Genomic DNA, 14185 nt, shown 5'->3' on the forward strand with positions numbered 1-14185 from the left:
TGCATCGATTCTGGCTGACATGCAGTATTACAATATAACATCTGTATATTTAGATATAAAAACTAGGCAACATGGCCAGCTAGATAGGATGACATTATAGCTTTTCTCTATCTGTATAATAGCATTCCATTGAAATGTATCGGATTTTGGAATAAACCAAAGCCTCTGTAAAATCAGGTACTCACAATTTCTCTTGTTAGAATAAAATTTGAAGTAATTCATAAAAAGCACTTATCTATGAAACCAATAGATTCATAGTTATAGAACTGGACCCAATTCGCTTCGGGACAGAGCGCAGGACAGGAAGGCCTGGCGTGCTATGGTCCATGGGGTCACAAAGAGTCGGACACAACTGAACGACTGAACAACAACAAATGAAACCAATGGGTGTTTTCCCTTGATAGATAAAACTGACAATCCATGACTTCTACTTAAAAAGTTTAACATCTCAGTTCCTTTATGATTATAAGTTGAGTATATAAAATCTTCATTCAGTAAAAGCCTACATTTCTGAGTCACTTAAAAGAGTTTGTAATGCTTCTTTCTATCTGAAAAAGGGAACCCACCTTCAGCATCTTCATTCGTTTTTAAAAATGTAATGTTATGCCTCGTGATTTAGGAGAAAATAACAAAAATCTCATTATACTTTGTTTCTTGAAGTGCTTCCCAGATCATTCTGCTAAAAAATGTATAGCTTCTAAGTTGGGATTTAAAATTATACATAACCTACCCATCCTAGTCTAGGAATGCTGGAGAGAGAAAGATGCCATCCAAGCTTTAGGGCGCAATCCTATATAGATAGGCGGCAGCCTCCGAACTCCGAGGCGACTACCTATCCAATGCAGGGCAGGAGAAGCATGGAGGAGATTGTTCCCTCCACGCTTCTCCTGCCCTGCATTTTTGGCTAGACAGCCGATTGTGGATATCTAGCTGCGGGAGGACTGAGCAGGGGAGGAGGCTGCTGTATGACACATTGGATGTACAGGCATTTCCACCCTCCCCACTCCAGAACACCCCTTTTCAGCTGCTCCTCAGTCCTCTTGCCAGCGCGGAGCACAGGGGGGCAATGTGGAATTTGGGGGAGGTCAGTTCTCCGGGACCTGTCGTTGGAACACGGGCTCCGAGGTTGGTACCTGGAAAACCAGATATCCTGTGGCTGTCTAGCCACTGTCTAGCGGCCATAGGATTGCTCCCTCTGACTTCTTAAGTAGTATCCTATTGTGCCCATACACTCACGGGAATGACTGCTTGTGCAGCAGGGCTTTCTCATTTCTAAAAATAACCCAAAATGAGCGGAAACATTCATTTCTAGAATGAGGCAGGTCAGCAGAGCTCACAGTAGGGAGCTCCACTGACCTATCACAATCTAGAAATGTATTCATTTCTGGGATTATTTTTTTAAAAAACCTGTTGTGCAAGTGGTCACTCCCAAAAGGGCAGTGGAATCAGCGGAGACTGAGTGGCCCCATTTGATGCTGCCCCTTTCTAGTGATAAGGAAGGCAGACCCAACTTCAGAACCTCACTGAGGTTTCAAAGCCCATGGGTTCTAACTCTGGGTTATCTCTCCCCCAACAATCAAGAATTCCTGATTCACAGGCAGCATCCCTGAGTTGGCTTTGGTTAACATCACAATTTCTCATTCCTATTTAAATATTATATCTTCATTGTTCCCATTCATATATTTAAACCTTCCTTGTAATCTTATTTAGCAAATTCTGAATATCAAACGGAAAATATTAAACTTGACTTACATTTTTTTCTTACAAAAGATCGAACTTTACTGTATTCCCAGATTGCAGTCCTTGACTAGCGGGGCCACTGAGTAAGAGAGGACCATAAGTAAGATGTTGCAGTAAAGGTATAAGAGACTTCAACATGTACCGTCTAGTGCAACAATTAATTAAATAGTAGTCCTTTGTATAGAGATGCCATCTTTTCAGTGACTTCAGCAAAAAAAAATGTTCATTTTTAGTCTTCAGAATTAGTTCCTCAATTTTGTTTCATGATAGGAACAAAGAAGCCATTGAACTTTATTGAAGGAAAAGTTTATTGAATTGTTTCAGTTGGACAGGCAAAACATCAGTATAAAATATACATTGATGTGGAGGCTCCCAAAGGTGTCATCAGGTGACAATCTAAATAACATGTGTACAAACAAAATGGGGAATAACTGATTTCCCTTTTTCCTCCGCTTTTCATTGTATTTACTGTTGAAACTTAACTATTCTGTAGAAGTGGGGGTGGGATGGGATGGGGGGGCAGTTATTTCTACTTGAGGCCAAAGGTCAATGGAGAATTCAATCAAAGCACCTTTATGTTTTTCATCCCCTTTTCTGGGAAGTGTAGCTGCCTTTGGTTCCCTTTACAGTTTCCTTTGAGGCACATAGAGAGATCATGGAATGGAAGCTAATGTTACTTCAAGTGAAAGTAACATTTTTTTTTCCAATCACTAAAGGCCTACTGTGTTCTGAAGGGAGTATGCAAGCAGAGAGCCTCTGCCTCCATGCTGAAACAAGCTATAAAAGGTCTCTACTAACCATTGTAATACCCCCTCAGTGTATCAAGAAAAGAATAATGTGGCAGTGATTCCACTGCTTGCTTTAGGTAATGCACTAGGAATTTTTAAAAGGACAATGTTTTTATTAACAAATTTCCTTTTATTTTATATGATGAAAGTTTAATAAAACAGTCATCTGATACTTCTCCAGTGAACTGAATTCTCCTTGACAATACCCCACCATCATCTCAGCACTCTCCAAGGGACGCTTCATCTCCCCAGCCCTTACCACACAATATCACCAATCCCTGTCAGTTGTACAACTTCATAAAAAGAAGGAAAAGAAATGGGGTGGAGGCAAGAAAGAAAGAACTGGGAGGATAGGACAGAAAGGTTCTGTTTTCCTCTGCCAACTCAGGATAGTTGAGATGTCTGTGCTTCAGTTATTTCTCCAAAAGCTCTGGAAAGCTTTGCCAAGTGCTGTTAAAACTTTTTCATATCATTTCTCCTATTATAAGCCATTCTTTCTTTGGCTGTGCGGCTACATAAATTCTGGACCTGTCCAAGGCTTCCATTTTGGCAGAATCAGTGTTATCTATGATGTTAAGAGCAGAATCAGCTTTTGTGATGGGATGAGCTTTTAAATTTAAAATAAAAATATTGAAATCATTTGTAAGGATAGGAAAAAATAATCAAGAATAACATTAACTAGAGTTGGTCAAGTGTATAGAAGTATATGGTGAAAGATGAAGTAGCACATTAGAACCTGTGTTGTTGTCCCCCTTTCCTCCCTTATAGTTTGCCTAGCTTAATTCATATTAAGTACAAATTCTCATTCATCTTTCCCGTTTCTCTCATTTTAGCATTTTAGTTGCACATGGAAATTTGGAGACACCGGTAATTTGGGGATACTATGATGGTGGTGGTGCTGGTGGTGATTTATGATAATAATCCTTTATGAAGCATCTAAATTTTTCAAAGCACTTCACAAGTATTGAAAGATAAGACAGTCCCTACTTGCAGGCTCATGATCTAATTAACATGATACAAAAGAAAAAAGGAATGGGGATGGAAGAGGAATATTAATAATACTGTTCATGTTGTTGTTCAGTCATTCAGTCGTGTCCGACTCTTCGTGACCCCATGGACCTTAGCACGCCAGGCCTTCCTGTCCTGCGCTCTCCCAGAGCGTGCTCAAGTTCATATTCATTGCATTGGTGATGCTATCTAGCCATCTCATCCTCTGCCGTCCCCTTCTCCTTTTGCCTTCAGTCTTTCCCAGCATCAGGGTCTTTTCCAGAGACTTTTCTCTTCGCATTAGGTGGCCAAAATATTTCAGCTTCAGCTTCAGTACCTGTCCTTCCAATGAGCACTCAGGGTTGATTTCCTTTAGGATGGACTGATTTGACCTCCTTGCAGTCCAGGGGACTCGTAAGAGTCTTCTCCAGCACCACAGTTCAAAAGCATCAATTCTTCGGCGCTCAGCCTTCCTTATAGTCCAGCTCTCACAGCCATACATTACTACTGGGAAAACCATAACTTTGATTAGACGGACCTTTGTCGGCAAGGTGATGTCTCTGCTTCTTACTATGCTGTCTAGGTTTGCCATAGCTTTCCTCCCAAGGAGCAAGCGTCTTTTAATTTCATGGCTACAGTCACCGTCTGCGGTGATCTTGGAGCCCAAGAAAGTAAAATCTGTCACTGCTTCCATTTCTTCCCCTTCTGTATGCCAGGAAGTGATAGGGCCAGATGCCATGATCTTCGTTTTTTTAATGTTGAGTTTCAAACCAGCTTTTGCACTCTTCTCTTTCACCCTCCACAAGAGGCTCTTTAGATCCTCTTCACTTTCTGCCATTAGGGTGGTATCGTCTGCATATCGGAGGTTGTTGATAATTCTCCCAGCACTCTTAATTCCGACCTCTGATTCATCCAACCCCGCATTTCTCATGATGTACTCTGCATATAAGTTAAATAAGCAGGGTGACAATATGCAGCCTTGTCGTACTCGTTTCCCAATTTTGAACCACTCGGTTGTTCCATCTCTGGTTCTGACTGTTGCTTCTTGACCCTCGTACAGGTTTCTCAGGAGACAGGTAAGGTGGTCTGGTACTCCCATCACTTTAAGAATTTGCCACACTTTGTTGTGATCCACACAATCAAAGGCTTTAGCGTAGTCAATGAAGCAGAAATAGACTTTTTCTGGAATTCTCTTGCTTTCTCCATGATGCAGCGAATGTTGGCGATTTGATCTCTAGTTCCTCTGCCTCTTCGAAACCCAGCTTGTACTTCCGGTAGTTCTCGGTTGGCATACTGCTGAAGCCTAGCTTGTAGGATTTTGAGCATCACCTTGCTGGCATGTGAAATGAGCGCAATTGTGCGGTAGTTTGAACACTCTTTGGCATTGCCCTTCTTTGGAATTGGAATGTAAACGGACCTTTTCCAGTCTTGCGGCCATTGCTGAGTGTTCCAAATTTGTTGGCATATTGAATGCAGCACTTTAACAGCATCATCTTTTAGGATTTTAAATAGCTCAGCTGGAATACTGTCATCTCTGCTAGCTTTGTTGTTAGTAATGCTTCCTAAGGCCCACTTGACTTCACTCTCGAGGATGTCCGGCTCAAGTTCAGTGACCGCACTATCATGGCTATCAGGGACATGAAGATCTTTCCTGTATAGTTCTTCTGTGTATTCTTGCCACCTCTTCTTAATCTCATCTGCTTCTGTTAGGTCCCTGCCTTCTTTGTCCTTTATCATGCCCGTCTTTGCACAAAGCGTTCCCTTGAGATCTCCAATTTTCTTGAAGAGATCTCTAGTCTTTCCCATTCTGTTGTTTTCCTCGATTTCTTTGCACTGTTCATTTAAGAAGGCCTTCTTGTCTCTCCTTGCTATTCTCTGGAACTCTGCATTCAGTTGGATATCTCTTCCCCTTTCTCCCGTGCTTTTCGCTTCCCTTCTTTCCTCAGCTACTTGTAAAGCCTCCTCAGACAGCCACTTGGCTTTCTTGCATTTCTTTTTCTTTGGGATGGATTTCGTTGCTGCCTCCTGAACAATGTTACGGACCTCCGTCCATAGTTCCTCAGGCACTCTATCAGGTCTAATCCCTGAAATCTATTCCTCACCTCCACTGTATATTCATAAGGGATATGATTAAGGTCATACCTGAATGGTTTAGTGGCTTTCCCTGCGTTCTTCAATTTAAGCCGAAATTTTGCAACAAGAAGCTCATGATCTGAGCCACAGTCAGCTCCAGGTCTTGTTTTTACTGACTGTATGGAGCTTCTCCATCTTTGGCTGCAAAGGACATAATCAATCTGATTTCGATATTGACCATCTGGTGATGTCCATGTGTAGAGTCGCCTCTTGTGCTGTTGGAAAAGAGGGTTTGCTATGATCAGCGTGTTCTCTTGGCAAAACTCTATTAGCTTTTGTCCTGCTTCATTTTGTACACCAAGGCCATGCTTGCCTGTTATCCCGGTGATTTCTTGACTTCCCACTTTAGCATTCCAATCCCCTATGATGAAGAGGACATCTTTTTTGGTGTTAGTTCTAGATGGTGTTGTAGGTCTTCATAGAACCGATCAACCTCAGCTTCTTCGGCCTCAGTGGTTGGGGCATAGACTTGAATTACTGTGATGTTGAATGGTTTGCCTTGGATTCGTACTGAGATCATTCTGTCGTTTTTGAGATTGTACCCCAGTACTGCTTTTCCCACCCTTTTGTTGACTATGAGTGCTACTCCATTTCCTCTGTGGGATTCTTGCCCACAATAGTAGATATGATGGTCACCTGAATTAAATTCGCCCATGCCTGTCCATTTTAGTTCGCTGATTCCCAAGATGTCAATGTTCAATCTTGCCATCTCATGTTTGACCACCTCCAGCTTACCTTGATTCATTGATCTGACATTCCAGGTTCCTAAACAATATTGTTCTTTACAGCATTGGATTTTCTTTTCACCACCAGACACATCCACAGCTGAGTGTCCTTTCGGCTTTGGCCCAGCCGCTTCACTCTTTCTGGCGCTACTTGGAAATACCCTCTGCTCTTCCCCAGTAGTATATTGGACACCTTCCGACCTGAGGGGCTCATCTTCTGGTGTCATATTTTTTAGCCTTGTGATACGTTCCATGGTGTTTTCTTGGCAAGAATACTGGAGTGGGTTGCCATTTCTTTCTCCAGTGGACCACATTTTGTCAGAACTCTCTGCCATGACCTGTCCATCTTGGGTGGCCCTGCACGGCATAGCTTATGGCTTCACTGAGTTACGCAAGCCCCTTCGCCACAACAAGGCAGTGATCCATGAAGGGGAATATTGTTCATATTCATAATCAGGCAGGTGGGAGATACAGAAGTAGCATCCTATCACAGTGATGGCAAATATTAAAAGTACTTAAAATGGGATGAAGTATGAACAATATTCATACTTCATCCCATTTTAAGTACTTTTAATATTTGCCATCACTGTGATAGGATGCTACTTCTGTATCTCCCACCTGCCTGATTGCACCCCTGGTTTACTTTTGGTGATTTCTCCTACTTTGTTCTGTTAGGCTTGTTCTGCTTGTAAAACTGTGATCCCATTACAAGAGAAGAAGAATGGCATAAAGAGCCTTATGTGTGGTTGCCTAAGTCTAGTGATGCTGTTATCACAACACTCTTGAATGTAGCAATGTATGATGAACTAAGATTCATTGTCAGAAACACTGGTTTGCACTACCAACAGGTTTATATATATATGTTAAGTTAAAATTAGGTTCTTAGCCCTCATGGTTGTAATGCCAAGTTTTTAACGGTGATGCCTTCCAACAGCTCTGAGATTAAATAGGTTTTGCATTGGACTTGATGGAGAGGTGGGGCACATTCTTCAAGCACTTTCTACTATTGCTTGCCCTATTGTATGCAATTAAATGGCATGGAGAGTATCCAACTGTGACATTCCATTAGCACTAATAGTGTTGCACTAGCAGAAACCAACACTTGTGCAGTGGGAAACTAGCTCATGCCATGGGACTTCCCTGTCCTTTCCTCCCTTCTGCAAGCCCCTCACCCAGGGGCACATGTTTCTGGAGGCACCCTTATGGTCCTACATGTGGCCCTCCACATCATTTGTCCCCACTAGTCTCCAGGATGCTTCCTTCCCTGGCTTCCAAAAGACTACTCTGCTGCATCCCATCCTGAGAGGTGGTGAGCACACGCGCACGCACACGAGCAAGTGCCATACTGTGTGGCCCCATCTTGTGACATTGGGAGGTGGGGTGATTCTGCCCCCTGCCAGTTGCAGCCCTGGAACAGGCTTCCAAACCCAGCAGAGCCTGCCTGCTTGTCTGCTGGCAGCCTTGGAGTGAATCTGTCGATTGATCCAGCCAGTAGTATATGTTTGTCTCATTAGCATTAATAGAATGCCACAGTTGGATGATACCAGTTGTGTTATTGCACAACCCTTATTTGTTTCCTGCTTCTGTCAAGCAAAACTTTTAGTGGTGGCAATACTTGCTACTGTAGGAGCTGTCTTGGCATGCAGGGCCAGCCCTCCCATGAGGTGGAGTGAATTTTGCACCTCAGGTGGCGGGCTTGGAGGAAGGCTCCCCACTGCTGCTTTGCTGGAGTGCAGCAGGCGCTAGCGGATGCTCTGGAGTGTCCCACTGGCCCTGCTTGCCCACTGCAGCAAATGCCGCAGCAGAACAGCAGCTGCTATAGAGAGAGCAGCTGCCCACCCTCTGTTTCAGTCAGAGAGGGTTCTCAGAGCAAGACAGAGGATGGAGAGCTGCTCCAAAGGAGCTGCCTGCCCTCTGGCTCATTCTAAGAACAGGACGCTGGTCTAGATAGATCTTTGGTCTGATCCAGCACTTTTCTTCTTACATTCTTAGTAGAGGAACCATAGTTAAGCACTATTTCTTTGAAGCTTGTGTTTGAAGCAAGTCTTTTTGTTATGTTATTGTCCAAAGTAGGAGGAACTGAGAGAGGATATTTTCAGTCTCCAGAAGCATTACACAGTTTCTTTGGCTATGACCTGCCAGAATTGCATACAGAGAATAAAAGGAAAGGGGTTTCCAGTGATGAAAGGTGTGAGAGAGGTTCGATAATGAAAGGTGAGAGTGAGGTATAAAAATGGAAATGCAGGGAGAAATAATGGAGGTGAACAAAAAGTGAATGGGATGGGGACTGGTTGAGAAAAACCCAAATGTCTACCCTCTTTATCTGCTGTAATTGCCTGCTTATCTGCTATTTAGCCATGCTGTTCTGGTACTCTTCTTTTCTACACATACACACAGTGCTGAACTATTTATAGAATCAGCATGAGTGTTAGTGAAAACCAGTCAGATTTTATAAATCCACCAGGAGGTTTGTTTCTGTAGCTGCAGCAGTGAAAGAAGTGAAATTGCTGGATAGTGAGTGGCACTGAAAAATGTAGCCTTTGGTGTCTTTTGTTTTTCCTCTTAATTCAGAATGCCAAAATGCTGGTACCACGGAAACAAGCATTGATGTTCATTGATTTTTCTTTTTCCCTCTCTTAATATAAGTGTACAATAAAGGGGAAGCCATAGTAGATAGACTTATCACTGTCAGTTGGAAGTGATAAGTTGCCTAGAATGTTAAATTATGCTGTTGTTAAAGCTTGGCAAATTTGTTATGTGAGGTTCTGGCTTGTTGTCTGTCATTCAAATCTTTTTTTTCTCCATTGCGTAAAACTACACTTGCATGTTGGTCATTTGAACTCCCCTACAGGACTTTGATGTAAAGGTTCTGTGTACTGTGTGTTGCAGAGGAGAGATTGTACTAAAGCATGATTTTGTCCACATTAGGTGGGCCATTCCATCCCTCCTCTGTGCAGGAGCATTGTCCTATGTCAGTAAAGCGCATCTATTTCTTTTCCTACTCATCCCAGCAGAAAATCCCATTCTTCCTTGTATCTCAGTCTAGTTGTCTTTATTGAACTGCACATAAAGCTTCAATTTTCACAATAGTATGACTAGTAAACACGGAATGGTATTTAAATAGCTCTAGATCTGTTTGCAGTGTCCATGAAACTGACACATGTACACTACCCACTCTTTGTGTGTTCAAGAAGTGCAGAGAGCCTCTGAATGATAGTGTGGTTTAATAGATGTGGAGGAGAGCTTTTTCTTTCTTTTTTTGGCAACAGTATGCTCTCATGGCCCACCTAATTAATACATTCAAGAATTAATTTGTTACCACAGGCTGTCCTGGTGGCTATCGTTCAGGGCTAGAGGGCTATACCCATCATACTTTTGGAATCAGAAAACAAAGTGTGAGACAGCAAAAGCTGTGCCACAAAAGTGAGACAGAAAATAACCTGGGGAAAGGAGACAAATTCATGACACACAGTGGAATATCTGCTGCAGAGGAATTATTTTAATGTATGTTGCATCTCTTAGCTTTGCTATGTTACACTAAGATCCCCCATGGGGGTAATTGGATTTGTTCACATGTAAGTGTCTTATCTTTTAATGCTTCTCTGCTCACTCTGCACCACTGCAATCCTGGGTTAAGACACACAGCATTGCTGTTATACCAGCTGCTTTACAGTCAGCATGATAAAGCCTCATCCTCAATCACCCAATCTGTAGTGTTTTCTGGCTGAGAATTGGTACAGTGTTTACATATGTTTTCAGTTTTGTTTATAAGGAAGGTTATTAGGAAGGCTTTCTAGAATTCCTGAAAGTAAAAGCTTAAAATTTATTTTATTGCAAAGGTGGGTTACCTAATTCTTTGCTACTATTTAACACTTATCAGACACAAGCTGCATGCTGAATCTTAAACAGAAGTGGCACATTCCCAGCACAGGAGACTTTCAGGAATGTTAAGACAAACCAGTGATAAATGCACAGAAATTTCTGAAAAAGAGGAGTTCTCTCCCAGAAGAATTGTAATCATGAAAAATAAGATCCACTCAAATTTACAAACAAACAAAAAAGCTTAATTCAATAATGCTAGTTTATCCTTTTTATAAATGTGTACTATATCAGTGATGGATTGCTTCTCTGGACCTGCCTGGTGGATAGTGATGGTTCAGTGCAGATGCTGCTGCAGTTTTCAAGGGAGCCTGTGTGAGTCCTTAACCTAAGAGCTGTAGTCTGTCTTGACTGATAACCTTGTTACCAATTTTTAGTATATGCAAACCAGTGTCCAATCAATGGTCATATATTCTCTTTCTCAACAATGGTCAGAGCAGTCGCTTTGGCTAAAAGCCAACACAAATTTTAAACTTAGTTTAAGCCTCTACACAGACAGAGGGTCTGGCTGGATGGGAAAAGGGACTTTCCCATTGTGTGAGGCTGAGGAGAAAGTGGTGAAACTTGCTAGAGCTCAGTCAGCCTCTACCATCTCTGCTGCCTTACAAATTTAAGAGAGCTCTTACCTCTCAAGAATGCTCTTGCTTCAATCGGGACTTGGAAAGGCTGTACTTCCACTGTCTGAGGAGGAATATAGGACGCTGCTTTCTACTGAGATCAGACTTCTGGCCCATCTAGCAACAGCTGTCCATGGTTTCAGGCAGGAGTCTTTCCTAGGCTTAACTGGAGATGCTGGGGATTGAATCTGGGATCTTTGACAAGCAAAGCATGTACTCTACCACTGAGCTATGGCCCTCCCCCTGTCTCCAATTAGTAACTAGCAAGGTGGATTAATTGTGGGTTAATTTGACTGAAGTGATTGCAGATACATTTATTTTTGACTAAGCAAAACTGGTTTATTGGCTAGACTGATATTTATTGCAGAGTGAATTGATTATTGATTACTGACAAACAGATGAAGGTTGATTAGACCCCTGAAATCTACCGATGCAGAACTCTGGTTTAAATTCTAATTGTCTGGAATTAATCCTTCAGTGCATGTAAAATTGTAATTAAGTATATATGGGATCAATTGGTGCATATTTATTTTTGATTGAGATATTAATAATGCAGTATGAGTGGGCATATGTTAGATTTGGACAGACTTTGGGGTCTGTTCCATTCCGTGTTGGCTTAGCTGCATGACCTGTTTTTAGATTTAGCTGGAGTGCTGGCTGAATGAGGAAGTGTGACTGTGCAAGCAACGGCTGAAGGCATACAGACTGCGAAGTGTGGGTTTTGAAGAAAACAAAAAAACAACAACAAGACTGAAAAACAACAGCTGGAGGATAGGATAGAGGCAAGGAAACTCCCCAACATTCCGCAGAAGTGTAGCAGATAATGAAGATGTGCTGGTCAACCCAGGAGGGCTGCCCAGTGCTTGGATGCATGGATGGGAGCCTGACCAGGCTGACAGATAGAGATAAAGCTGCTGACCATTGAAACGAATCAACAGGCATTGCCAGATGAGGAGTGCCCACCCAAAGGGCGAGCTGAAAGTGTAACCCTAAGGGACTGTGACCATAACTAACAGCAAGTCCATCCTGCTGGCAGAGAGGCACAACATGGGCAACCAAGGAGACTTCCTCCGTGCACGTAGAACTGCTTCTCTCCATCCCACTCAACACACAGGCTTGAGGTTGGCCACCTCATGCTGTGTGAATGTAAGTATGCCTGGTAGCTTACTTTGCTGGGGAGCTTGGTTAGATACTTCACTGAATATTGAATTGTTTGATGGACTTTTGAATAAAGGTTACATGCATGGTGTGCAATTGTAAATATTTGTGTCAGTCTCATTTGCGTCTTAAGAATCTAGTATGTTAAGGGTCAAGGGAAATGCCAGTCTCACAATCCAGGACCATGGTGTGCCCAGGATTTAGGAGTTAGACTTTTCAGCTTGAAGCATTCTAAATTACCACAACACGGAAAGCCTTTCAGCTATGCCCTGCAGATAAAGGAGAATACTGTTGCTAGCAGCTGGACTATGAAATCTGTAATACAGTGAATCACCATCTTTGTAAATAAGAAGGGGCAAATTAGTATTATGCCTGTGGCTGCCCATACCTGACCCAGAATTTAGTAACAGATAGTGATTCTGTGTTGATAGAGGGCTTCTCTTCTAACACTTGATGTCTTTTGATTTGATTGGAGGTGATGGTTAATGAAAAGGGCACAGCCTATGTAACATGGATTTTGGAAATTCTTCAACAAAATAGCCCAGGAACAAGGAGAGAGGAAAATTCAGAGAGAGGAAAATTAAGCTGGTAGAGATTATACATGTTGTTCAGTGCCACACTATTCATACTCTTACCTTGATTATATCTTGACCTCAAAGAAGGTATCAGATCAAATAATAAGTAAAGTAGAGCCTGTGTTTCTGATCATGCCTTTGAAATGACAGAGGGGCAGTCTCTAGGCTGGGGTGGAAAAGGAGAAACACTACTTTCAAGATCTTCCTTTTGAAGATTTAATAAAGATGGAAAAAGAACTTCCCCCAGGACAATATTACTGCAGGCATATCATTGCCAATAATTTGGGACCCATATAAAAACCTTTATAAAGAAATATATTGTAAGCTACTGTGTGCATAAAGGAAGAGTAATACCAGAATAAAAGTTTATCAAGGAAGTGGAACGTAAACAGTCTTGCTCAGATAGAACTGGGTAGCAAAGTTGTTGCCATAGCAATTGGCAAGAAACAATCACTAAGATAAAAGACTGAAGCAGCCATCCTATACAGACTTACCTGGGAGTAAATCCCATTAAAGTCAATGGGATTTACTTCTGAATAACATAAGATTTCACTGTAAATTAATAGCTTACAATATATAACAGAAGAGATCTTGCTGGACATTTTATGAAAACTTGTCCCATTCCAATTGCCCAACTCAAGCACAAAAAATCTTCCAAAATATTTCCTGCTCATAGTAACTTATGGAGCAATCCTATGGCCACTAGACAGAAGCTAGACAGTGGCCATAGGATATGCTGCTTTCCAGGAACTGACCTCGCAGCCCATGCTCCGAGGTCGGTTCCCAGAAAACTGACCTCCCCCCACTTCCTCACTGCCTCCAAGGCAGCACGAAACAGCCCCATTCTCCACGCTCGGAAGAGGAGCGCGGAGGGGCCAGAAAGGGGCATGGCTGGGGGCGTTCCGGGGTGGGGAGATCGTAACTGCCAATACGACACATCCAGTGTGTCGTACAGCAGCCTCCTTCCCCACACCGTGCTCCTGTGGCTAGACAGCCACAGTTGGCTGTCTAGCAGAAAAAGCAGGGCAGGAGAAGTGCAGAGGGAATGATCCCCTCTGTGCTTCTCTGTATAGGCGGTCGCCTCCAGGTTCAGAGGTGGCCACCTATGTAGATAGGATTGCGCCCTAAGTAAATATGAACCTTCAGCCACCAAAAGCTTAGAAGGCTACACATAGGCTGAAAAATAATACATTGCAGTTTTCTGACAAAGCTTTATAAACTTAACTCCACAGTTATTTCACCTGTGTTTGCAGTCTTCTGCAGAAGGCTTGTGCGGCTAAACCTTCTCCCAGAGACTTGAAATGAGGAGAGTTAATGCTTCATAAGGAGGGGAGACATTTGGTGAATCCAGACCTGTGTAGGTTGATTCTTAAATATTTTTACAATATTTTAATTTCTGTTCTTGCAAATCAATCAAACTCATACATTAATGTTTTTCTGGACCAGAGTTGCATCTTTTTGGATAAACATGGCGCATGTAATAAGTACAATAGTGAAAAATAACAATAATAAAGTTTTATTTTTAGACTCTCAGAAAGCATTTTGACAGACTTGAATGGAAATTCCTTTATAGAACTGAACAG

General features: G+C 42.3%; 1 protein-coding gene across 4 annotated transcripts in view; it reads left to right on the forward strand.

Moving 5' to 3' along the window:
• The window catches only part of NETO2 (neuropilin and tolloid like 2), a 36333-nt gene that overhangs the window by 5275 nt on the left and 16873 nt on the right, over window positions 1-14185 (forward strand). The window contains exon 1 of one of the 4 annotated variants that reach the window (XM_084813051.1): window positions 11539-12015. The exons of 2 other annotated variants lie outside the window; for them this stretch is intronic. In XM_084813051.1, the coding sequence (XP_084669177.1) occupies window positions 12003-12015 (13 nt within the window). In that variant the 5' untranslated portion in view covers window positions 11539-12002. Of the gene's footprint in view, window positions 1-11538; window positions 12016-14185 lie in introns of those variants that run through there. One more of the 4 variants, XM_084813049.1, reaches the window with a different exon arrangement.

Source organism: Heloderma suspectum, chromosome 8, assembly GCF_057233095.1.
Source record: "Heloderma suspectum isolate Gila_16-S chromosome 8, 16-S_ref, whole genome shotgun sequence".
Taxonomy (NCBI): Eukaryota; Metazoa; Chordata; class Lepidosauria; order Squamata; family Helodermatidae; genus Heloderma; species Heloderma suspectum.